The sequence below is a fragment of the Zonotrichia leucophrys genome, chromosome 15, assembly GCF_028769735.1.
Source record: "Zonotrichia leucophrys gambelii isolate GWCS_2022_RI chromosome 15, RI_Zleu_2.0, whole genome shotgun sequence".
NCBI classification, from domain to species: Eukaryota; Metazoa; Chordata; class Aves; order Passeriformes; family Passerellidae; genus Zonotrichia; species Zonotrichia leucophrys.
Genome location: NC_088185.1, coordinates 1,415,276 through 1,441,480, shown reverse-complemented (window position 1 = coordinate 1,441,480; position 26,205 = coordinate 1,415,276). Strand labels below are relative to the sequence as shown.

The 26,205-nt window shown below is 44.9% G+C and overlaps 1 protein-coding gene across 2 annotated transcripts in view; it reads left to right on the top strand.

The window, feature by feature from the left end:
• TMEM132B (transmembrane protein 132B) overlaps positions 1 to 26,205 on the top strand; it is a 207,923-nt gene that overhangs the window by 75,204 nt on the left and 106,514 nt on the right. Inside the window, exons 1-2 of one of the 2 annotated variants that reach the window (XM_064726513.1) lie at positions 11,265 to 11,360; positions 20,882 to 21,022. In XM_064726513.1, coding sequence (XP_064582583.1) covers positions 11,323 to 11,360; positions 20,882 to 21,022 — 179 coding nt within the window. In that variant the 5' untranslated portion in view covers positions 11,265 to 11,322. Of the gene's footprint in view, positions 1 to 11,264; positions 11,361 to 20,881; positions 21,023 to 26,205 lie in introns of those variants that run through there. The other variant, XM_064726511.1, reaches the window with a different exon arrangement.

Sequence of the window (26,205 nt, the reverse complement as noted above, 5' to 3'; positions counted from 1 at the left end):
TTGGATATGTGTCATGGGAATTTGCCTGCAGAAACCTGGGGTGTTTCTGAAGTGATACTACAATATTCTGGGAAGATACACCTCCCAAAATACACATTCAACATAGGAGAAGGGCAGCAGGAATCAGTTTTGTCTTCACGTGACTGAACACTTGGAGGAGCTGAATTTACAGATTCTGATTGTGGTAAAGCCTTAGTGCTCTATATTGGTGAGCTCTACTCTGACAAAGCTTCAGGGTAGAATAGCAAAGAAAAAAATGTGAATATGCATAATTAAAATGCCTACTTTAAACTTCATGTCATATTTTTAACACTAAATTGGAGTTAAGGAGTTCAGCTTTCCTAGAGAGTTTTCCTGAGGTTTTAAACCCTGGATGCTTCGAGAGACCAAGAGACTTGGTGCCAACAGTCCCTCAAATTATAAGGCCTGTGTCATTTTTGCATACCTTGGGGTGAAGGCTATGATAATTAATGGATTGCAGGGATTAATATTGTTTCTTTTAAGTGTAAGTGAAATATTTTTGGAACAAAAGAATTATCCAGGTCCATAAACCCAGTTTGCTTTGATACAGATGGTAGAGACTGAGAGGGATCAAGAGGCAGGGAAGCTGCATCTTTCCATATCAAGGACATGTTTTGGTTTTGTGCTGGCAGATCAAGGGATTAAGCCTGGGCAGAAAGTTTGAGGGTTGTGTCTCTCATCAATGCCTTGAGAGGGCTCACAGGTGGAGCTGGCATTGCCTGGTTTGGTGGGGCTGTGTTTCACGGCACACAAGGATCCGTGTCCAGCCCAAAGCATCTCTCACCTGGCTCTGAGTCTGCCCTGTGACATCCCTCTGCTGCTGCCTCTGCTCAGCTCCTCCAGCAAGGGTGGAGACACTGAAGCATCTCCAAACTCTGATGTGCTTAGACATCAAAAAGGGAAGGTGCACCTCTCTCATGTGATTGCCTGCCTTAGGGGGGAGAGCATATGCACAGCAAATGGACACTTACATAACCCTGTCAGCTTCCACTGGCTGATTTCAACTGTTGGTTTGCCACAGGGAGCTGGAGGAGAAGAATTAGGTAATATAAATAGAAAGATGACATCCTCCAAAAGAGCACCATTCAGCACATATTGCTGGCTGGCCTCATGGTTCAGAGCTGATAAGCAAATTTGGCCTGGATCCTGTTGCAGCATTTGAGGATGGCACCAGCAGAGCAGAATTGGCAATTTCAGCAGAGGTGGACGCTGTGGATGTGATCCCTGCCCGCAGAGCTGCCTGCAGGAGCCGCTCTCTGTGGCAGAAACCTAGGGCCAAATTAATTGTGATTAATTTTGATTACAGACCATTCTCTTTGAAGTGACTCTCGAGATGAATTTGTCCCATGCGTACTTTAAAGGGCAAGTTGCTCACAAGTGCTTCTGCTAATGCATCCTCCAGGTTTATTTCAGATATCCTTTTTTTTTCTCTCAGCAATTGGTTCCTGGTGCAAATACAGACACTTTGCATTAATTCCCTGCAGGGCTTCTCTGCCATATTTTTAGGCTTTTGAGTGGCATTGTGGAAAACATGAAAGCATTATGGAAATGATCAAGGCCAATTCTTATGTTCTTTATTCAAATATCAGTTGGGGGGGGAGGGGGGAAAAGCCTGTGATGCTTAATCATGCAAAAATCCTCCTAAGAGCTCATTTAAGTGAGGGTTTGAGTGGGGACCTCGAGATTTGGCCCCTAGTGCATGATGGATTTTAACAGCAGCGAGGTAATGATTAGGTGGAGGAATGTAAGTACAAGTGGTTGAAGTGCTGGCATGAAAAAGGAGTGAAGAGTATTGTCCGTTCAACACCACGAGGAGCTGTTGCATATGATTATATTTAATGAAAAGAAAAGTACAATGAATGCACTTTAAAGTGAATTCCTCCCCCTGTTCTTTTCATTTGTTTGGGAATATTCTGTGGGACTGACTGAAGGCTTTGTCTGGTCTAGCAGGAGCCCCTCAGCTGCCTAATGGCAGTGCAGAAAGTGTGGCACAGCACCTTTTCTTACTTATTTACTGATCAAAAGGAGTGTTTACAGAAAGCTGTGCTTTGCCCCCATTTCAAGAAAAGCCACCTGTGCTGCACTCCTTGAGGTCTTCTGAAAGCTCTGTAATGGGAAGCATTTCCCACTACGAACAAACAGCCAAATGTATTTGAAATGGAAAATTTCTGATTGAAATGGGCATCTCAGAGCTTCCAGCTGCTGGCGACCGTATGGCAAAACAATTGCAACGTTTGCAATCTCTTTGCAGAAGCTGCTTATCTAACAATCAGGACAGCTTTAAATATTTATTTGAAACTGGTTGGTTTCAAGTACTGAAAAGCACTGGTTTTCCCCCTCTTTGCCTGATCGAAGCAGGGTCATGAGTGCTCAAGGTCACTTCAGAGCCTTGCAGGTCTCTGCAAGGAGGGAGAGGAACTGGGAAATGCTTGGGTTCCCTTGGAGGCTGTGTTTTGAAGACCTTTCTGAACAAGTGTGAAGATTTCGAGGAGGGATCAGGAGCAGAGCAAAACTCCCCAGATGTTTTTCCATTCATAGGTAGAGACTGAGAGGGACAGGAAGCTCTGAGGCTGGGGCACTGGCCATGGGCTAAACTTGAATTTAATTGGTTTTCTGAGTCATCTTTGCCCATTTTCAGCCAAGGTAGATGCTGACCTCCGGCTCTGCTGCCTCCTGTGCTCTCTGCTCACACCTGAGCTCTTTGCTTGGGTGGTTTGTACTTGGGGGACCTTTTGGTGGGTTCCCCTCAGCTGATCTCTCACTCCTCTCCCTCAGCTTGTTCATGAGTCTCCAGCAAAGCTTTCCTGAGTCCACAACTGTGAGATTTAAGTGCAGGACTCTGGAAAAAAATGTTTTGTGCAGGTGCTGGTGTGGCTGCAGCAGCTGCCATGTCATGAGCTGATGGGCTGTCCATCTCTTTGTACCAGAAAGTTCTGTACATAGGTATGGAAAGTGCAGAAAGTCCTCTGCCAACTAGGAAATGGGATTTTGAAATTTATCCTTACAAGTCCTTCTGACAGCTGTTCCTATTAGGAACTCAATCAGTACAGCATTGTGAATTCAGTCAAGTTTTCCCTTGACATGCTATAAATGTATTAAGTGATGAAATGTCATAGAATCAAAGAAAATTTGCACTTATTCCAGAAAGAAATCTGAATATGTAACTGTTGGACTGGTGATGGGGTAAGCAGAGATTTGCATTCTTTTGCTTCATAATGGAAGTTCTGAATCGTTGGGTTGACCTCCCAGTTAATGTCGTGGTAATCCTGCTGTAGCCAAATTGTTTCTCCTTTCTAACCATTTTTGATCAAGTCTGAATCCAAGTGTTTGTGTCTGGTTGGTTGTGGTTTGCAGATGATGGGCTGACAATAGTGAGGGCTCTCACTCCACTGTCCCACTCCCGTGTGTCTTTGCAGAATTCTCTTCTGACCCATAGGAAGTGATCTGGATGAAAAGAGGGACCTCTGGCAAATCTCTGATTGTTTAAGCAACTGCCTTTTGTCTTGAGTCACCTTGAAGAGAGTAGCTTTCCACTAAACAAAAGGGAAAATCTGCTTAGCACATTTTTGGTTTTGATTAGCCGCTGTGCCGCTAATCTGCCTGATGTACAAATGGGCACCTTTTAAGAAGCTGCAGCCCAAAATTAATTTCAGCAAATGCATTCGCTCCTTGAAGAATCCCTGCTAAAGGGTTTGAAGTCTGGAGATGCTGCAGCTGTTGGGAAGCTTGTCAGGCTCAGGAAGAAGAGCTGAGCTGTGTGTTGGACGTGTGGTGGGGTCGGTGATGGGTGGATGTGGCGGCTGAGCTGGCGCTGCTCGTCCTGCTGTGATTTAGATGTAAAAATGTGCCCTGTGGGACTCCCACCTGCCTTCAGTCCTGCTCAGGTCCTTCCTGGGACAGAGCCATTATCCTCTCCAAGCCCTGAGCCTGCAGGTGGCTGAGCCATCAATAATGCTCGTTGTCATCGCCCAGACAGAGCTCTCCTGTCCCCTGGCTTTGTCACAGCTCCGCGTTTGTCGCTGCCACCTTGGCACCATTGCTGGCTGTGGGAGCCTTTCACAGCACAGCGCTCTGCAGGGAGGGACAAAAAGCCACTCAAAGACATTGAGGTCTCTCCTTGGTTTGTTTCAAGCCTGTATATCTTGGGATTTTTCTTATTCAAGCCAAAGAAAACTTCCATGCATGGGGTAATCCTAAGATTTGGCTTTATAACCTAAATGCAGCCAATTTTGTACATCAGTAGAGGGTGGCTGGGCTGAGGGAGGGCTCAGTGTTGTCTCCTTTTAGGGGCTTTTCTTCTCTCTCTCCTCCCTCCTCTTCCACAGTGTGTAATGCATTTGGAGTTCTCCAAGGCCATTTCCATAGTGTTGTGATTCATCAATAATGACACTGCTTTAAATCCATTGTTTGTTTACTTTTATAAAAACTCCCCAGCTTTAAAATCAACTTTTCAACTTTTATTTCATTCAGATTTATATTGGTCTTGGAGAAAAAAATCCTGTGCTCTTTGCCTTTTAGCATCTGCTTCATTATCCATTATATTTCAATACTTATTTATTCCAATGAAGGAATATAAATGTTGAAGCATTCTGCAGAAAGTCAAATGAACTGCCAGCAGTAAATAGCATTTTTGATCAATTTATTCATTTTTCTTTCTGTTTGTAAATTGCTTGTAAATATGCCTCCATTTGTACAACTTGGAATTATTCTGCAAACAGATTACTTGAGTTGTCTCGTAGGCAGAATTTCATCTGATCAGCTGTAACTTTGTGTTATTTATTTTCAAGAGTAACCCTCCTGTTTATGCAGTGCTTTGGCAGCACTGTCCTCATGCATTGGCTTGCACACTTTCTCTAGATCAACTTTTAACTAATTTGTAGGAGTTAAATAAACACCAATGACTGTGCTGTTTTATTCCTAGCTTTGATACATTTCCAGCCCTTTGTCCTTGTGTTCATTTTAGTATTCCAACTCTTGCTCTGCATTCAGGTTGCAATTTGCTTTCCCCCCAGTATTTCCTAGCAGTTCATAATGGGTTTGACCTGCCCTATCCATTTATTAGCCTGATCTTTATAAAAAGTCTTTATCATAGCACTCTCTGAAATATCTACAACCCACAAAATCCTGAAAACTCCTCTGCTGTGAATTTCCAATCAAATTTCTTTGCTCCACAGAGCAGAGCTGACTTGTGCAGGAGTTCTTAAGGTGGGCAAAATTGTTCCTTGTGACATTTAATGAAAATGAAATCTAAAATCAATGGTCATCTGCTGAAACAGCATCTTCCTAGAAATTTAAGGTTTGAGCTTACTGGTACTTCATGGCAGGCATCTTTGCCTGATGGTGCTGGGGAATTCAAGTGGTCACAGAGCACTTTCTCCCCTTATGCAAGGCTCTACCTGGCTGTGTAAAAGTAGTCTTACATCAAGTGTCATGTTCAGCATAAATTGAGAATGTGGAGGAGGCTGCACTTTTAAACCTGTGGCAGGAAATCACATTAAATTCAATGTAATTACATTGTTCTAGAAATGTGATTATGTGTTTCAACTACCAGCCTCCCACTAAATTACTTCAGATCAGTCTCAATCTGTGGAATGAAATCTGCCTGATTTAGATGTAAAAAATGCAATAAATATGAGGAAATGCATTTTGCATTTATATTTTATGTTCACCTGTGACTGCTTATTACACTCTCCAAATCCAGCCTTTCCCCATCTCACCTGCTGCGTGCAGGGAAATTAAACCCTGACTTTGCTTAATATCAGGATTTAGTCTTTGCAGCACCATGTGTATGACATTGGCTACTTAATTTCACATAAAGCTGCAGAGAGATCCTAACTGCAGGAATATTGAGTAAAGGAAGGGGTTCCTCAAGTGAAAATAAGATAAAATGTTCCCAGGACTAAGCCAAAACTTGAATGTAATGATACTTCTGAGGTTTCAAAGAGTAGAAAGGATGGATAATATTGGTGTTTCTGACAGATGAGTTTGAGATTACAGCTTGCAGACCCACTGCTGGTCTGGTGGGCAGAGTGTCAAAGCTGACAGTAGTTGTGCCTGAAATTAATTGAGGATGATGTCTTGACAGTGAAGATTCAAGCCAGGAAGGCAACACCACCAGGAAGAAGCAGAGTGCTCTCAGAGCCACTGAAAATCAAAAGATGTCAGCTTTATATTTTGTGATTTTTTGAATGGTGCCTTTCTAATTTGAGCTCTTCATCAACAAATCAGATCATTTATAGCCCAGGTATCAGATTAGAAAGCAATCTCAGCCCAGGAAAACACTGCCTTCACTTTTAATGCCCACAAGTTATTGGCATTGATAATTGGGAATAAAGTTCTGTATCAGCAATTGCTTCCTGGGAGGACACTGTCCCTGAATGCCTCAGCACCTGACTGTGGGATAAGGTGTGACACAGTGACAATAATTGCTGGAGGAAAGAATTACAGCCACAATCAGGCAGGCACCAAGAAACATCACCTGTGCAGGAAAGCGCTCTGAAAGGTGAGCTCCAGCTCGTGGTAACGTTGCAATTGGAAAACATCTGTGACTTGGAGGTGCCAAACTGTGTCCACAAAAATACAGGGCAGATTGCTTTGCTTCTGCTTCTTCCTCCCACGGATCTTCTGTGGGAATAAGCAGAACCATTGGATCAGGCTGCATTTCTCAACCTTTCAGTCCCACAGCATCTCCTGTGTGCAGAGCCCTCGAGAATGGGTGAATTTTGAAAGGGGAGAGCTTGATTGATGAATAAATCTGCTCCAGATGTCTCTGGCTAACTTAAGCAGAAGATGATTTTAAGCCTCCCACCCCAACTCCTTTCCACACAAAGTCTCAGGGAATGGGTTTTCCCCTTTGGTTTAATGGCTCTTTGAATATCTCAGCAGTGCAGTCACAAGGACCATGGACATCAAGGCTTTGCAGCTCTAGAAACCACTCAGATCTTCTGTGAAGGTGAAGTAGGGAGGAGCATAATTAATCTTTCTGTCTCTTTCAAGATGTTTTAAGATCAGAAATGTCATTTTCTGAGAAGAGCTGGGGAGGAGCTTGGGGGAAAAGGGTTTGATTTCAGGAATGAATCCCCTGGTCTCTAGGACTGGGCTCCTGAAACATCTGAAACTGCCTGATGTAGGAGAAAAAGGAGCATTTCTTCCATCTTGGTGAATTTCATAAACCATTTCAAGTATAATTAAGGTCCCCCCCTCCACCCCCCAAATTGTTATGAATATTCATGAACACGTGATGAGCGATATTATTTAATGAAGAATTTTATCTTTTTGTTTTTGCACTGCTGTATCAGATTTTTCACATCCTGAGAAATACATTTTTATGTTAGAGTCAGCAAGGCTGGCCTGCTGAGGGCCCTGTCTAGCCCTGCTATCAATCCTGCTGTCCCCATGTCCCCAGCTGAGGAGGAAATCTGCTCCTCTGGACACCCTGGGAGCTGAGGGCTCCCCAGAGACAGCTCTTCCCTGCAGGCAAGGCAGGAGGAGCCACCCAGACACTTGTTTTACACATCCCCCTGGAGCAGAGAGGAGCTGCTGCTGTTTTCCTGCTCAAGCATAACAAGCCGTAATTAGTTTAGCCCTGGGTTATTGGTCCTTGCTGCACAGGCTCAGGAGATGTGTGTGTGCTCGTGTTCCTTGTAGTTAAGGATTCTGGTGTAAAACCTCGCTGGCATCAGCCTCACTCCGCTCACAGCCGGGTTTGACCGGCCCCAGATTTACCAGCAGATGTTAAACATCCTGAACACACGAAGATGATTTTGCCCCAGATGCCAAGCTGTGAGACCATCACATGGCACCACGGAGCTGAGAGCACAGCGTGCTGCCCCTTGTTAGCATGACTTAACAGCTGATTTCCTTTATTGGAGGGTTGGAATCCCCCCTAAGCACAGCAGATTCCCTCGCTGAATTAGATTGTCTTTCTGTGGTTAGAGCTTTCTGTGTATCAGAGCAATTGCAGATTCACATCCTCCAAACAAGGCTCATTAATCAAGAATTCATGACTAACAGGGTTAGGGACTAGTGAAATTGGGAAGGCTGAACAGAAATGGGAAGTGCTCAATGCTCAGTTGGATTCAGTGTCTCACCGTGAGTGTTTTTCTCTGAAAATCACTGAATTGTTATAATGGATTGTGGATTTTGAGGGAGCTGATTCTGTGCCCCACAACCCCCCTCAGTGGGAAAGCCTGGTTTTGGAGTGTTATTGCAAACACAGTGTTTTCTTTGACATCTGAAAGTTTAAGAGGCTTCTTGGTATCTAGCACCTAGGCCTGTGTAGTCTTCATAAAACTTGAATTGTTCCTCCTCTCCCTTTTTGACTGTGACCTTTGGCAGAGATGATTTTTCATCTGGTGGCTGAGGATGTGTAAGGAGCTTGAATCATAAAGATGGTCAAGAAAACAGGCTATCCAAAATCAAAGCTGTGAGAATGGCTCCTTCATATCCTCAAAAGTTGAGTTCCTTTGCTTTTTGTCCTCCAGAATTTCTCCAGGCAGTGCTGAGTGCTGGAGCCACCTGTGGTTCTGCTGTCAGAATCAGCTGCTGCTCAAGGAGCTTTGTTCAGTCCTTCCCCCTTGGCAATCTCCTGAGTGAATGCTGATTGCCCCCAAACTGGAGAAATATCTCCTTTAACAAGGATGTGACTGAGCTGTGCTGGAGGATCTGCTGTCCCTGCAGGGGCAGCGCTGGTTCTGCAGCTGAGGCCAAAACAGAGGAGTCCTGGTGGCTACAGCTGCAGTGGTAAAGGAAAAATGCTACAAAAGGAGGTTCTAGAATAGTGTTAGGAAGGAAGGGGAAAGCTACAGAGGGAATGGTCCCATCCCTTTACTGATTCAGGAAGTAAATGAATCCCTAATTCTGGAATACTGTTCTGAACACAGAGACAAAATGGGAGCACATTCCTCTGCCACTGAAGCCTCCAGCTTTTGGTTATGGCCTCTTTGGCCTGTTCTGGCCCCAACTTTTATTACATGCCTGAGTCCAGGACTTAGTTCTTTGTTAGAGATTAACGACCTGGAAATGGATTTGGCCTCCTGAAATCTGTAAATGTAAAAGGAAGTCAGGAGCAGAGTGTGCAGCTGCCTGTCACCCTGCCCTTGCTGTGCCAGGCCTGTCTGTCCATGCTATATCATGTTGGGACCCATCCTGAAGCCAGCTGCTGTCTGTGGCTGATCTTCAGCCCTATGAACACTTGAGTTTCATTTAAAAATTGCTGCAAGGATTAAAGAATCCTTCCCCAATCCTGCTGGTCCAGGCTGAGTAATTTCATTTGACAGGCAAGTAAAATGCCATTGGTTTCTTGCATTACCATCAATCACTCTGGTAAATGGCAAGTAATTTTTGTGTGGTGGCTGGTAAATTTTCCTGACAGCTTTGCAAGGCTGGATGAGCTTTCTAGGTTGTGGCAGCACTGTGAGCAACTCACTTTGGAGGGCTGAATCCTCCTGAACTCTTTCCCATCTTTGGCTCTGGAGCTGCTGGGCTCTGTCTGTCAGGCATCAGCTTGCAGAATGATGCTTTGGCCAGATCTGAAGAGCAAAAGCTGGGACTTGGAGCTTCAGGGTGTCCAGAGGCAAACAACTGTCTGTTAATCTTCATGGCTGGGAACATTGCAGGCAAATGCAGGCAGACAGGGGTTGGCACCATCCATCTATGGGACTTTATTGCAGTGGATTGATTATGGACCCAGCCAGCCTCTGCTGCACAGCTGGGCTCAGGTGAGAGACCAAGCTTGGGACTTGCAAAATTGCAAAAAATATTTGCAGAACTGCAGAGTTCCAAAGGAGGATTCAAGGAGTCAATCTGCCTGCAGAGTGTTCAGGAAGCTCCTGAGAAGCACCACTGGAGAAACCAAACTGGGCTGCCAGAGATAAAAGCTGTTGGCACCATGGCCAAAGGGCTGAATGGGGCTACCTGAGCACCAGAGTGAAGTGCTGACTCCTGAGGAGCATCTTGCAAAATTGTCTGCAGGTTAGGAAAAATGTCTTATAGTGAAGAAAGGAGAATGGAGGGAAAAAAACCAGGGTGAAAAAAGTCTTTGATGTTTTGTCCCAGCTGGAGGGCTGTTCTCATCAGCACTGGCTCGTTATTAGCCTGCTCGGTGGTCATTGGTGCCTGGAGTACAAACCACATAATCATAATGCTCACTAAAGTTTTCACTACCAGCAGAAAAATGCTTTTCTGCTGTAATATATGGTGCCACCTTTTCAAGAAAACTACTGGCCTGAGCTATGCTGGAAATTGAATTCCATCTTGTGGAAAGGGAGATTATTTCCTAAGGTTCCCTTATTCACCGTCCTGGCACACAGTGCTCAAGGTAAAGGTGCACTCCAGGATGATTGATTGGCAAGCGTGAGAGCACTGCTGTTCCATGTGACAGGGATATAAAGAAGGATATTTTTATTTTTTGACAGTGAAGGGGAAATGGCATTACTAGCAATATTCAGCAATGTACTCTGCAGCCCCGGTTAGCTCTGCATATTTTATGGCATCCATTTTCTTTCTTCGATTAAACAACATAAAACCCCATAAAATACTCCAATAAAAACAACAACTACTAGTTCAGGCAAAGTTCTTGTGGCCTTTTTAATTCTGGGAGGATTTTCATTGCTGTGTTGTTTTTTTTTTCCCCTTCCCTCTAACTCCATCCCTTGTGCTCAGGTCAGTGTCTCCTTGCCCAGCCTGGGTGGAGGTCCTGGTGACAACCTGTTGTGTGCTGCTTTCATATTCAGAGTGCTGAGCAAGCATGGATAATGCAGGATAGATCCCCTAAAGACCACTCCACGCTGTTAAACATCTGCTGGATGTGCCAAGGGTTGGGATGAGTTCAGTGGAATTAGAATGTATATAGTTTTCAAAGATCTGCTCTTTTGAATGATCATTTTTAGTTTATTTTTCAGCTTGAAGCAACTCAGGAAGGTTCTTTTGGCCCTAAGTCATATGTACTGATGTCTGGTCAAAGAGAATTAATTATAATCATATATTATAGGATTTAATAAACTTTTAAAAGGAAATGTCTGAGACTCCAGGATAGTGAGGAAATTCAGCTGCAGTGATGAAGTGTTTTAAATGCTGTAAACCCTGCTCCAGTATTGACCAGGACATGCCATGGAGCTCGTTATCTGCTTTGGCAAGGACAGGGATGGAAAGTTTTTATTTTGTTATTGTTTAGTTTCTTCCAGAGTCTCTGACCTTCAGAGCTTTTTTTATTTGTAGAGGCAGAAAAATGACCCTTTTATAACAGTGCTTTGTCTCCCAGGAGGCCTGAACTCTGTTCAGGCTGCAAATGTTTTTGCAGTGATGATCTCTGGAAGGAGCCTTTCAATAAAAAGAAACCTGTAAGTAGCTTTGTCTTTGCAGGGGGAAACTTCTGCCTTACTGTGATTTTTTCATTATGGTTTCCAAAGCTGTGTTTCTGCATGATTGCAAGAATTCCAAGTTCAAATGCTTTGAACTCCTTCAGGCTGGTAATGCATATTCTCCCTTAAAACTTCTGGCTTTTAAGGAAGAGTTTCATTTCTTAGAGCACTGCCTTGGTTTCAAGGTAAAGGACATGGTCTGAGCCTTTTAGATCTCTCAGAGAAAGGCTGAAGAGACTGGAGGGGCTTTGATTTTTATTCTGTAGCTGTGTTACAGAAAACCACTGCAGCTTTTCCCCTCTCCTCTCAGCAGAGAAGGTTCAGCACAGATTGCGGTGTTGGAGGGAGGAGGGCAGGGAGTGCAGTGTTGGGGGTGGCTGAGGGCACTGCCAGCCCTCCCAGCTCCTGGCACCACAATCCCAGCTCAGTTCACCCCTCAGAGGCCCTGGGATGGAGGAAAACATCTCTGTCCTTCAGGGGAGGCTCTGGGTGCACCCTCAGGAGGGTTGGCAGGAGCTGCTCAGGGCTACAAGGATCCTTTAGGCTTGGAAAAAGACCTGTCTGCTTCTGATTTATAGCAGAATGGTTAATTCATGTTTATTGGATATTTGAATGTGTAAAGTGCCCAGTGAGTTCTGGGAATTGTGTGTGTTTATTGGCAAATTCTGGGCAATTTTTCCTGCCCTCCAGGCAGGCAAAGGACAGAGGATCTGCTCCCTTTCCATGCTGGTGCAGCAGGATTCTCTGGAGCTGGGCTGGTGGCACGCCAGGGTTGGCCACACAAACATCAGGCCTGTCCCACTGCTGTCTCTGCTGGAATTCAGGAGCTTTCAGCACAATCTACACCCACACTTGTTTATATTTTGATTAAAGTCATTTATATGTCAAAGGTACAGTAATGTTTCCAGGTAGACTCCAATAAATTGTGACTTTCAGTTTTACTCAGAACAAGGCAATTGTTACAGAACTTTTTGACCTGCAGTCTGAAGTACTACTGGAAAATTACAGGAATACATTGAAATTCAGTATCTGTACAATTTTTAGGAATAGAAGTACACGGTGTCTCCATAGAAATAATAGGGTTTTTTCTCCTTGCATGAATTTCCAAGCAAAGGTGAATAAACATCCTTATTTTGAAGTTGCCCAGTGAGTTAAATGGTTAATAGCATGTCTTGAGTCAATAGATTTGGACCTGATGTCTCCTGTCTCCGTGCCTGGCAACCCTTTTCTCCCAGAGGGACAAAATTCCACTGTTGACATATTTCAAAGGAAACAGTGCTCGCTGTGGGAGACGGCGTTTTCATCTCGTGTTACATAAAGCCTTCAGAACCTCTCAGGTTTCCATAGCAGTGCTGGAAATCCATATAAAACAGGTCTGGTTTGTGACAGGAATAAATAAGAATAAAAATTAATAGCTTTAATTTCAAGCCAATTAGGATGCCTTTCTGCTGTTTTTCTAAGCTGTGTTTGCTTACCTGAGAGAGAGAGAGAGAGGGGGAGGAGTTTGAAAAATGGAGTTTCTGCTGAAATGTGAAGATGAAATCTTAAAATGTCTTCTCTCCTTTAAAGAAATGACAAAACTTGGGAGTTTTCATTTGGATATGGAAATATAACATGATGCTTGGCTGCTTTGAAGTTGATCACATCCTCTTTGCTGATTTTATGAGCATAGTCTTATGCCTAGAAAATGTTTCTGAGACACCTTCCCTTTCAAAAAGATTCCTAAGGAGGGGTGACACCTCTCCTCCTGACCTTGCTTCACAGATGTCAAATTTAACATCTCAGTGTTAAACAAGCACATTAAAATTCATCAATCTGGTCATCTAGAGCAGCTGAGGAGCTCTCCTAAAATGTTGAGTCATTCTTAGGAAAAATGGGGGGCTCTTGAGAGAAGCTGCTGCATTTTTTAAAGAGAAGTTATATGCACAGTTTGGTGAGAAGAAGGAGGAAGAATTTTTGGTAAAATACTCCCTCCATCATCATATCCTGTTTTTCATCCTGCCTTATTTTTATCATGCTTCTGTAAAAGCTTCCTCAGAATCATAAGCCATCATACTCAAGGGGTGGTTGTGTTAATTTGTCTTCCCTAATAGTTAATTTATCACATGGAAAGCGCCTTACTGTCAGAATCCAAATTAAAATCCTGTTTACTCTTTTCATTATTCAAAATCCAATATGCTAGTGAGCTCAATGTTTTACATAATTTGAAACATTTGATGGGCTGGAAAAAAAGAAAAGGTTGATAGCTTCACCTTTTTGGGTAGAAGAGTGGTAATTGTGTCATTCCAAATCTTTGGCATTGATCCCCTCCATGATTTCAAAGGGTTTTCTGTCCTGTGAGTCATTGGCTTTTTTCCTGTCAGCCACCACTTGTGTTGAGCAGATTTGTTCCTGCCTTGCCCCCCTGAAGCTGTTTCATCTGCTGTGTCCTGCCCAGAGCTTTGGTGCTGGACTGAGGTTTGTGACACTATAGCTGCTCTCAGGGAAGCTGCACCCCAAATGCTTGGCAGGGTTAAGCACGGCACTACAAAAGGTTATTTAAAAATAACGTGCAGGAGGAAGTGCGGTGTGCCAGGGGGAGGGAAAGGCACATTTCCAGCGGGGTGTGAAGGTGGGAGCAGAGCACAGCTCTGAGCCTGCACGGGGGCACGTGGGGCCAAGGCAGGCACAGCCCAGCTCTGCTTTGGGAACACATTGCAGGCTTTGTGCTCTCAGGGCTCAGCCACTGCTGCAGGTTTGCCATGGACGAAATTCACATTTCACCCATTGAGCTCTGAGGGCTCAGCCACTGCTGCAGCTTTAGCATGGAAGAAATTCAGATCAAATCTTAAGCACAACTCCAGGTGGCTTTGGAAGTTTTCTGCCTTTCTCTGAGTATTAATTTGCCTTTAACCCCAGTGCAAACCTGGGGGTTTTGTCCCACCATTGTTTCACTGGTAACACTCATGGGTCCTGGCTTTTTTCCCAGAGCCACGCTGAGCTTTTTGCCTGCTGGTACCTTCATCAAACCCTTTTACCTGGGGTTTCCTTCAGTTTTTGGAGCCTTACAGTTGCTGTTTCCAAATTGCCATCTGCTCACCATGTACTTACACCTCTCTGTGGGGCTGTGTAGGCTGCTTGTTTTACTTTGCTGTAATAAAAAGCAGAATATTCCTTGTGTTTCTACTCTTGTGACCTCTTTGGAGAGGGCTGGGGTCTTTGCAGGGTCTTTATGTATTTTGAAGAGTATTTTACATAGTTGGAAAATAACTTTGCTTGTAGTGACATTAATATGGAATTGCAGAAGCAAACACAGCTGGCCCAGTGCTGCTATTTTAAGGAGAATTTGATGGGGAAGTAATTTGAACATAAATCTCTGACAGGTCTTTTAAAATATAAAAGAAGAAAGAACTGAAGTTCTTGGGAAAATATTTTGAAAAATAAGCACTTGCTTGGCTTGTGAAGGTTGAGGAGCTGATCCCCTGAGCTGCTGTGAGTTCTGTGGGAGGTGAGGCAGTGCAGGGCTCCTGATCTCGCACCCCAGGGCCACAGCACAGAAAGGGCATTGCTGGGACTGGCAAGTTTGGCTGCCTGTTATCAGTGGCTCTGATACCAAAATATTCCTGGGCAGCTCTGGGTCCAGCTCCTGGTTCTGCCATGTGTTTTCTGGGTGACTTTACATCACCTCATTCCCTCATATTTCTGCATTACCCATGAAGAATTTAATCCAGGAGGCTCAGGAAGAGAGGAGAGGGATGGTGCCTCTCCTTGGGGGAGCTCCCTCTGCTATAATTGCATTTCCAGGAGGTTTTGCTTTCACACCCTGTGAGGGATGAACTCCTGACTGTCTGTGTCTCCCTCCCAAAGCCACAGAGAGCACTGGCAGTGGGAGCTGTGAATCACAGACCTGCTTCTCTCTCCCAGCCAGCTCCCTCTCCTTCCTTCCTCCACCTCTGCAGCAATCCTGCTATTCCATCCTTTATCCAGCACTGCCCATCTCACCCACACCCACAAGTCCCCAGATGTTATGTCTGAGTTCAGTGGTGATTTTAATTTCTAATGCTTGGTTTAATGTAGCCTAAAACACATGTATTTTAACTAGAAACTCCCCAGGGACCTTGTTCAGAACTAATTGCTTGCTGTTTGTGCAATTCTTCAAATATGGTAAATGCTCTGTGAGGGCTTGGAATTACTCAGCTGTGCTCTGGTTTGGTCTGGGAGATGGGGAGGGGTGTCTAGCTGGGAATTGGGAGGGATCAGCCCTCATTCTGGCTCTGCAGAGAGTATAATTTTGGGCAAGTTGACTAAACTGGTTACAGCTTGGATTTCCTGTAGGGAATGGATAATGGCTTTATTTTTAATTGGGCTAAAAATGTGTGTGGAAGGGCTGACTGCAGAAATGGTTGGAAATTACAAATGAAATTTTTCATAACTGTTATTATTAGTACGTCATTGAGAGTGAATTTAGCTCAGATCATGCTTTCCCCCCTAATGGAGTGGGGAGGGGATAAGAAGATTTCTAAAATAGCTCTGAAAAAGTCGTTTTTCACATCATTTTGAGCATTTCCCATCTGCTGTGAGCACATCTCTGTTTTATTTCCTAAATATCTTTCCCTTCTGTTTCTATTTTAAAGTTCCTTTTCCCAAGATTTTACCTCCCAGTTCCCAGTGCCAGGTTGGGCCTGGGGCTGTGTGACAAGCAAGGATTCACCTTTCAGATTTTGCACTGAATTCACTGGGAGCCTGTGGAATTCCCATATCATGTTCTGGGTGCATAAACCCCTCCTGCAGCCCTGAGTTTCCTCCCAGCTCTTTGTCCCATTTTCCTTGTGCTGGGAGAAATGAGAGAAGAGGTTTGGCCTGGCTCAATTCACAGGGTCAAATACATTTTGGGCTGGGATTGCATTTTAAAAGAGTTGCTGGTTCCAGGTTGGCAGGCTGGGAACGCTGCTCCATCCAGCCCAGCACGTTTGTGTCTTTATATTCTGCAATAAATGGGGGACACATTGTTCTGGGGAAAGTCCTGCCAGGGCTACCTAATGTGCTCCAAAATCCACATTTCAGGCAGCTCCTCTGTGCCCTTGGAGCTGCAGGAGGGGCTGTGCTCACTGTGATGCATTCTGGCAATTCTCCCTGGACATCCTGCAGGGACAGTGGCACAAAGGCAGTGATGGAGGGGTCACCTTTCTGTGGGAGCTCCCTCACCCTATGGCAGGGATATCCCAAATACTCAGGCCCTGGGTGATTTCTGCCCAGCTCCCATCTCACATCCCTGCTAGCTGCATTTTCAAATGGGCACTGCAATGTCTTAGAGGTGGGTTTTCAACAGCACACTTTTCTGTCTGACAATTCTGCTTTTCAGAAAGCAAATATTTCATGGGAACAAAACATCAGTTTTGCCAAATTTCCAATTGGCTGTCATGTTCTGCTCCTTTTTTTCCTTTTTATCTTTATAAAAAAAGTAATTAAGCCATCTTAGTGGTAACAGTTGGTTATTGGGTCACAGTTCTATGACATACTTCAGCATCTCCTTTCCACAGTTTCATGCACAGAGATGGCAGAATTTTTGTCAGCTGGCAAATTTAAAGGACATCAGATTTTTTTGCAGGCAATTCCATTTATCCTTACAGCTCCCTTTGAGTTGGCAGAGCAACACTTTCCAGTATTTTATACGTGGGGAAGGGAGGTATGAGAAAACGAAATGATCCACCCAAGCTTCTAATTGAAGCCTGGCACAGAGGAGGGCCCACACACGTGCCATTCACCATCCCTTCTCCAGCTGATGGCAGCTCTGCTAGGAATTTCTTACTCCTTTTTGAAGCCTCAGTCCCCAACACTTACATTAATTTTTGTGCCTGTGGAGTTTGGGGGAAGATTTAAAGATATGAATCACTTATCTGAGGAACAGTAGGCTCAAACTCCCATATGTAGGCTGGTTTCATTTGAATTTCTTGACTTTTCCTAAGTGAGAAGCCGAACGTAGTTTCTTGCTTCTTTCAACCTTCCTGGCTCTACTGATATCCAAAAATGCAAAATGACATCTTGTCTCAGCCCACCAGAGCAGATGCAACGCAAGGGATTAGACTGGAATTTTTCCTAAAATGCAGCATTCTGAGACACTTTTGGAAAAGGTGCCTGGGGAGCAGCGAGCGCTGTTCACTTGCTGCTCACCCAGAGAGGCAGCAGGGCACAGCCAGCAGGGCTGAGGGGTCACCCTGAGGGGCCGGAGGAGAGCCTCACCTGGTGGCAAAAACCAGCTCAGACACAGGAGGATGAACAGCAAAGCTCCCTGCCTGAGGGCTGGGCCAACAGGGTCCGTGGTTTGGGGTGCAGCGTCCATGAAGGAGGCTGGGACAGCTGCATGGGGAGAAGGAGGGGGATCTTGGAGCTCCTGCATCCTTACACTGTGTGTGAGCACCACTGATGGAGGCAGAGGGGAGCAGCTTCAGGAGGGGCTGCACAGGGGTCCTGAATCCTGCCCAGGCGTGCAGGAGCTGGGTCTGGAGCTCCTCATCCTCATTGTGGCTCCTCATTCATTGTAGCTCTTCATCCTCGTAGCTCCTCATCCTCATTGTAGCTCCTCATCCTTGGTGTAGCTCCTCATCTTCGTTGTAGCTCCTCATCTTCATTGTAGCTCTTCATCCTCTTGTAGCTCTTCATCCTCTGTGATTCTTCATTGTAGCTCCTCATCCTTGGTGTAGCTCCTCATCTTCATTGTAGCTCTTCATCCTCTTTGTGGCTCTTCATCCTCGTAGCTCCTCATCCTTGGTGTAGCTCCTCATCCTCATTGTAGCTCCTCATCTTCATTGTAGCTCTTCATCCTCTTTGTGGCTCTTCATCCTCGTTTAGTTCTTCATCCTTTTTGTAGCTCCTCATCTTTGGTGTAGCTCTTCATCCTCATTGTAGCTCTTCAGCCTCGTTGTAGCTCCTCGTCCTCAATGTAGCTTCTCATCCTCGGTGTAGCTCTTCATCCTCAATGTAGCTCCTCATCCCCATAGCTTCTCATCCTCATTGTAGCTCCTCACCCTCAGTGTAGCTCCTCATCCTTGGTATAGCTCTTCATCCTTGTAGCTCCTCATTGTTGTAGCTCCTCATCCTCGGTGTAGCTCCTCATGCTCTTCCTCCCCAGATCTGGCTCAGGACAGACAAACGGAGCTGCTGCAGAGTGAAGCTCTCTGCAGTGCAAAGCTGTGTAGGAGGACACAACGAGCTTCTGGCAGATGGGAAAGGCTGATGAATCCTGAAATTGTGGATAAGTTCCAACTGTCCTGGTGTGCCTGTCCCCCCAGCATCTCTGCCCTTCAATTAACCTTTAATTAACCAGGATTTGAGCTGGGTGAAAAGTCAGGGTAGAAGTTTTCAGACACATTGAAAAGAAAAGCATGGGAACTTGAGAGGATGGTGATAGGAATTTCTCAAAAAAAAACAAATTTGGCTGGGGAAGAGAAAATTTAAAAACAGGTACTTTGTTTTGGGTTTTTTTTGGTTTTGGGGTTTTTTTTTGCCAGGTCCTAATGATTTTTTTTCAAAAGTGGTTTACTAATGAAAGAAAGTATTGAATCCATTGCTGAGGGCCCAATTCTCTGTCTCACATGAATTATAAGCCAGTCTGAAATGAAGCCATGCAGGTGTCTTGCAGGAATTATTTGGTCCAGTGCAATTACTACAGAATAACTCAATGTCCCTCTGAAAAAAGAAGAGGAGGTGATAGGAAAGGGCACCTCAGCTTTGAGGAATGCTGTTTGGAAATGTGAATGCCTGTGGGAAAGCAGGAAGGACACAATTAGAAAATATCAGGTACAATCCTGCTTCAGAGAATATTTTTCATCAGCTTGGTTATGCCAGGCATGGATTTGACCCATCGAGTCACTAAAGGCTTACAGGCAAAATAAGGATATCATGAAAGCAGGATGAATTAATTCCTTCTCAGAGGAACAGGCCACCCATGGAGCTGCGAACTCACTTTGATCCCAGCCCATGGACCCAGCAGAGCTCCAAGGAAGTTTTTAATGGTGTGACACGAGCACCAACTGGCCATGAGGCACGGGGCAAAGCCATCACAATTCACTGTTAAATAACACTCCAGGTCCCAGCAGTGCTGTTCCATTCCACCATATAACTAAAAGGTCCCTCTTGGCTTTGCTTTTAATTAATTAAGTCACAGCAGTGGCGAGCGTGGCGCTGCTGCAGTTTCTCTCTGCCTAATTGTTCTCCAGGCATATTTGCAGCACTCCTGTTGTAATCCCAGGCTTGTTTCAGGAGTCAAGCTGCACAAATGAAGTTCCTGCTAATAAAAGCAGTTTGTTTCCTATTCCTTGGCAATCTGTTCCTAACGCTGAGCCTCGCTGGAGCATGGACTTTTTATTTTTGGCAAGTTTTATTTTCTCTGAGCCAAAACCCAGCGACATTTCCCAGCTACCACACTGCTCTCAAACTCTAGCCATTCTCAGGAAATCAAAGTTTTCCATGTCAGCATCATATTATTTTTGGCAGCAGCAGTCTGATGTGCCCAGTTTGATAGATCCTGCTGCAATGACATAATTGTTTTCCTCCCTCAGTCTAGGATAGCTTACTCCTTTTCTCTCCTTCCTGCATTATGGTCTTTGAGCAATGAAACTAATTTTTTTCCATGCAGGCATCCCTAATATCAGAAGATACCTCACTCCCAAAGGTTTGCAGGCAGGAGGATGTATTTTATATCCCATTGCTCTTATTTCCCATCTCAAACTGCAGGACAGACACAGCAAATTAAATCAACTTATGCTTCATCACACCTTTTTCATTTGTATCAGACTGGGGCCACAGGAGCAGAAACCATTTTTAATCTCTCCACATTGCTCAAGCTAAAGTTGACTGGCTTTGCACATAATGAAACTCATCCCTCACCTCTGTAAATGACTGGACCTGGTTTATGTTTTTAAACAGAGTGACTCGTGGCTGCAGCCTGCTGTTGATGGGAGAGGGAGTATTTTCCTTTCAGCCTCCTGTTCACCTCTCTGGGTGGATCTGTGGCTAAGGTGTTTTGTGGAGGCAAACAAAACTCCACAACTTTGTGAAAGTTGTAAAGCTGGTATGTTTATTACAGCATGTGGAGATTCCTCTCTCTAAAAGACATGTGCTTCTGGGAATTCCAGATCCTTCTTTATCCCCCTCTCAAATACATATGCATCCAATTTCACAATAGGCTCATACATATTCATTTTTACAAATTTTGCGTGCTGACATTTGCTGCTAATTCTTCTTTATCAGAAAGAATCCCTGGGTCAGATTGACCTGTTCTCACAGCAGTTTCTGTCTCTCTGTATGTCCCCCTTATTTCTGTCTTTCACTGAAGCAGCTTCTCTGAGCCTAGGCTTTTTACGAGAACAGGAGTCAGACTAAACAGTTATGTTTTCAAACTACAGACTTAACTCGAAGACGTACATTTCACCTAAACCAAAACGGATTTCTAAAAATTTCAATTTTTTTTTCACTGAAAAATTTCCACTGTGTCTCAAAGGCAATGCTTGGTGTCCCCACAGGATCAGGACGGCCCCAGGCGTGAGGATCTCGGACATCAGGGTGAGCGACGCTGACCAGTGGGGAGTGCAGGAGGAGACGGACAGCGCGCGGAGCACGGCCACGCTCACCTGCGTGCACAACGACCCCGGCGCCATGGACAGGTGGGTGAGCCCTGGCCTGAATCCTGCCCACACACACTGACCCCATCAGCGAGCTGCAGCGCTGCTCCTCTGCCTCCCTGAAAGCTGCATCTGCTCCCGTGACAGCTTTGTTCCCTTTGTTTCACTTCTTGGGAATGGATTATTGAATTGAACTGGAGGCAGCCCCCCAGTCCCAGCTCACACCTGCTGCTCATGGCACTTCAGGGCAGCAGAATTCCTCTTGCCAAAGAGCCAACAAGAAAAATATGAACTGAACCAGAGAATTGGGTTCTTTGACAAGAATTCCCCTTGCCAAAGAGCCAACAAGAAAAATATGGACTGAACCAGAGAATTCGATTCTTTGACAAGAATTCCTCTTGCCAAAGAGCCAACAGGAAAAAAAAATTATCTAAACCAGAGAATTGGGTTCTTTGACAAGAATTCCCCTTGCCAAAGAGCCGACAAGAAAAATATGAACTAAAGCAGAGAATTGGGTTCTTTGACAAGAATTCCTCTTGCCAAAGAGCCAACAGAAAAAAAAATTAACTAAACCACAGAAATATGGTTCATTTTGGGTGTAGCCCCTAGGGGGCTTTGTCTGCCCCTTTAATGAAGGCCCTTCAATAAATATAACTGCTTTTTATTCCCTTCATTTTGTCTGGTTTTAGGTAGGTTTTAGGTAGTCCCAAAAGGCAACAGGTGGCTGGGCAGGGTCTGCTCCCTGTGAACCCCATCAGGTTCTTTCCTCTAACAAGCACAACCTCAGCTCCCTTTGGAGCAAAGTGGAAAACCATCAGTTTAAAAGTGAAATACTGAGGTCAAAGGAAGATTGAGGTCATCTGATGTTACTGAAATCAAAATGAAAGAACTATTTTTAAAGTTGGACCAAAAAAAATAGCCTGAACATTGAAACTTATTGCCTTGTATGGGGTTTCACTAATCCATGAAATTATACCTGTCACAGTAACTTAGTTTTTATTAAAACTGAGTTTTGCTTTGTGTTGAACTGTTAAATTGCACAAAAGCAATGCATCTCAAGTTAATTAATACTTTGACCCTTTCCTTTGTGAGATTAGTTTAATATTTTTGGATTAATTAAAGTATGCAAATAGAAACTGCTGAAAGATCACTTCCAGATTTGCAAATATTGTAGTGCTTAGAGTAAATATTTAACTTTGATCTTTCCTTTAATTTGTCTTTTTGGTCATAATGATGGCCCTCCTGTTTCTTCTGAAGAATGTCAAGTGTTTCTGGAGAAGTTCTGCTGTTTCATTTAGATGATGGGAGACCTGAACTTGCTTTTATTAATGTCAGGGTGATGGAATTGTCACTAGAGCTGGTTCATTTTAGAATCCAAGGAGTTTCATGGAGGGCAGTTTGTGTCTGGGTGAGTGCAGGATCAGCCTCCCCTGTGGCAGAAGCTGTCAGTGAACAGAATGCTTCATCCACCTCAGAGGAGATGCTTTTTTCTCTCTTGGAATCAATTTCCCTTCTGCTGACTGGCCCAGCTGGTAGAGGAGCAGTGGCTAAGCCAGGGCTGAGCCTGTGGGCTGAGCTCAGCTGATTCCTGGGTAAGATTTGGCCGAGTTCATGGTGGGTTTGAGCCTCCCTCGGGCTTTGTGCAGGGTGGAAAGCCCCAGCAGCCCCTGGCACAGCTTTGGGGACCCCGAGGAACCCCGGGAGTCACAGGCACCCTGAATGAGTGCGGTCTGTGCCCTCCTGTGCCCTTCACCCCAGGCAGGCCAGCCTGGCACCGGGGCTGTGCTGAGCCAGTGCTCAGCTCTGATAAGAGCCCTGACAGGCAGAGCCTGCAGGGAGAGCAGTGACTCTGGGCTCTGACATGTTCTAATCCTGGCTGCGTTCCTTTCAGCCCCTCTTATCAGCTGGAGCATTTTCAAATTTGCTTACTTTCCTAATCTTCCTCCCTCTCCCCTCTGCAGTGCTACTGCTATCAGGAGGTTTTCATCTCCATTTCTCACATTTCCCTACGCAAATTGAGTGTCCATTAAAATGCTTTAAATTAAGACCTTTCCTCCTTTCATGCAGAGTGCATCGTTGCCTTTTTTGTGCATTACTTAAAAAAAAATTCCTTATCACAGTGTTTCAGGCAGTTTACATTATATTCTATTAAAAATCCATTTTGTCCAAGGTTGTCACAATTCATAGATTAAAGCCTTCAAGAGTGTGTTTTGTTAGGAATACATTCATAAATTCACCTCTTTAGTAGTCCCATAAGCTTGTATTTAAAACCTCTTTTTTGATAATGCAGTTGAACAAAGAGCATAAAAAGAAGAGATTTATTTTAAATATACACACACCAGTATATTTGCCCACATCTTTTCTCATCTGTGTGGAGCCTTGCTTTGCCCTTACTTTTGCTATCTCAAAGGAGGTTTTTGTCCCTCATTGAGTGAGGAGATTGGTTGTTGCCATCTGCACCTCTTCTCCCTCGAGCTCTCTCCTTGGGGCAGAGCTCTGAGAAAATCTCATTTTGGTGGGCATAGTTGAAGCAGCAATGTTTTGGTCCAAAAAGACACAGTTTATTCTTCAAGCACAAACAGTTCTGCTCTGTGCCTGCAGCTGGGACCCAGCACTTCCATTCCTTGGGGAAGGATCCGTGTGGATTTCTGCTCTGAGTGCAGGGGAGTGGTGGGCTTTGCTAAAATCAGCTGTTTCCAGCCCTCTGTGCAGAACAGCTGAGCTGCTGAAGGGCTGGGAGCTCACCCCGTGCTGAATTAGTCAAGAAACGCTTTTGAAATAGCCAAAATCTGGGAGTTTACCAGCCACGAGTCCTTGGTGGTTTCCTGCAAGCAGATCCCACTTTGTACAGACCATGCAGGTTTTTTCCACTGCATTTGTCAAAAGATGGATGGAGCCTTGCAGTTCCTGTGTCCTTTGCTCCTGAGAGTTCTCTGGAAGCATTTCAGAACATGCCACAAATTAGCCTGCAGTGGGACCAGGGCAAGAGGGCTTGAAAAAATGCCCTGAGAGCCTGGTCCATCCTGGCAAGCTGAGCTACCCCATAACTCAGGGCTGATATCCTGGGGAACAGGACTGCAGGAGCTTTGCCAGGGTGATTTAGCATTTTACAGGATTAGGTTATTTCAAATCAGTGCTGAGCAGGAGCTCAGTTTCCATGGTCTCATTGAAAGGCTCCAGAACAGAACATATTTCATGGTGCTCAATGTTCTCCTTGCTGCAAAGCTGAAGAGCAAATTCTGCATGTGACCCAGCCTGTGGCTCAGGACAGAGGAGGTGGCACCAGCACAAAACTTGGGCCAGAGAGTTTCAACGGCTCTGAAAGGGAATATTATACTGAGAGATGATTTCTCTTCCTCAGGAACAGCCATTAAATTGGATTGGATTATTACCAGGTAAGGAGAGTCTGATCCTTGACAAACTAGTATTTTAATCAGGAAGGTTATATTTATGCTAACTAGCAAAGTTAATCAAATTGATTTAACCTGCGGTCCTGAGTAGAGTGTTATTGAGACCAAACTGGTGCTTCTCACCTTGGGATTATTTTATCTTCCTGTCTTTAATACAGCCTCTGTCTCTCAGGATATCTGTCACTGCATAAATTAAACTTGCATGAGGGGCACTCAGTATGCAGAAGTAGAAGGAGTGAAATCTTCAGAAGGCTTTTTTTTTCAGGTGTCCTCAGAAGTATTTATTCTCTTACATGGAAGTTTATGTATTTTTTAAATTGATGCAGTCCAACTCTAACATTTTACATCCTCTGCCTTTAAACTTGAATGAAAAATTAAGATTCTCTTATGATCATTCAGTTTCTTTACTGTTTTAAGAGGTGTTTACAGAATTCAAATTATTAACTTATTTTATAAAACTGTAATTTTAATGTAGCTTTGAAACAGGAAAAGCAGTTATGTATTTATAGGCATGCAAATGCATCCTCCTGTTTTAAAATAATTCACTTCTTTTCCTATGCTTGTGAATACCCTTTGAACCAGGAATATCAGCCAAAAGAAAGACGTAAAATTTGCTGCCAGTTAAGATTTGTGCATATATTTATTTAAATTTAAATATGTGTTGCTGGCATGGATGATCAGCTGAGGAAAGATCATTTGGTTTTGTTTTCAAAGCTTTGGGTATGTCTTGAAAACGAAAGCTGGGGCTCTTCCCTGTCTGTGTTCACTTGGGCAGGGTTTGTCCTTCCCTCTCTGTGTCACTTTGCAGGGTTTGTGGCAGGGTTTGGGGCACAGGTGACAGCTGTGACAGGGATCCTGCTGTCCCTGCCCTGTGAGCTCCATTCCCCCTGCACATTCCAGTCCCCCCTTGTTGGGCCAAGAACCAACCTGGGCCATCCTGGGGTGCTCAGACCCCTCTGCCAGATGGACATTCTCCCTCTGAGTTCTCTGGGGCTGTTTCTGTGTTGAATTCCCCTCCATTCAGCCCCAGAGTGACAGACTCGGGTCTGATGTCCCCTCCAAGCCATCAGGAGAGGGGCTGTGGGTCAGAGGTTCCCAATCCCCCTCTCCAGGCTGAGCCTGGCCTTGGCTGAGCTGATTTTTGCAGTGCCTTGGCCTCCTGCAGGCCGAGCTGTGCCTGTACCCAGTGTCAGCTCAGCACAGGGCAGGCTCTGGAGCTCCTGGAAGATAAATAATGCCAGAAAGATGGGCTGCAGCCAGTGTACACACACAGAGTGCTGTTCCCCACCCTGGGGAGGGCATCAGGCCGCGCACTCAAACACTTCCTGATGTGTTTATTGCCACAGGAACCCGCCTGGCCCCAGGACAGCAGCGTGTAAAGTGCCACCAGCAGCAGCAGTTGTCTGACAGGAGATCAATGGCATGTGTTGCTGTGCACAAAAGAGCAGTAACTGCTGCAGACAGCCAGCCTTGCTGGGGCTTATTTCAGGCCATGCACAGGCAGTGGGCTGGGTGCCATGGAGTTCACAGAGCACCAGAAAGGGAATGAGTGAGAGGAGCAGGGGGAGAAAGGAAACACAGGGAGGTGTGGAAGGCAGGCAGCAAAGAATTGAGAAGAGATGAGGGAAAAAGGCAGGGAGATGGGGAGGAAAAAGGCAGGGAGATGGGAGGGAAAAAGGCAGGGAGATGGGGAGGAAAAAGGCAGGGAGATGGGGAGGGAAAAACCAGGGAGATGGGAGGGGAAAGAATAGGGAGATGGAGAGGGAAAACCACTGCTGTCACCCCTGCCAGACTGCAGTAGGTGAGGACATTGGA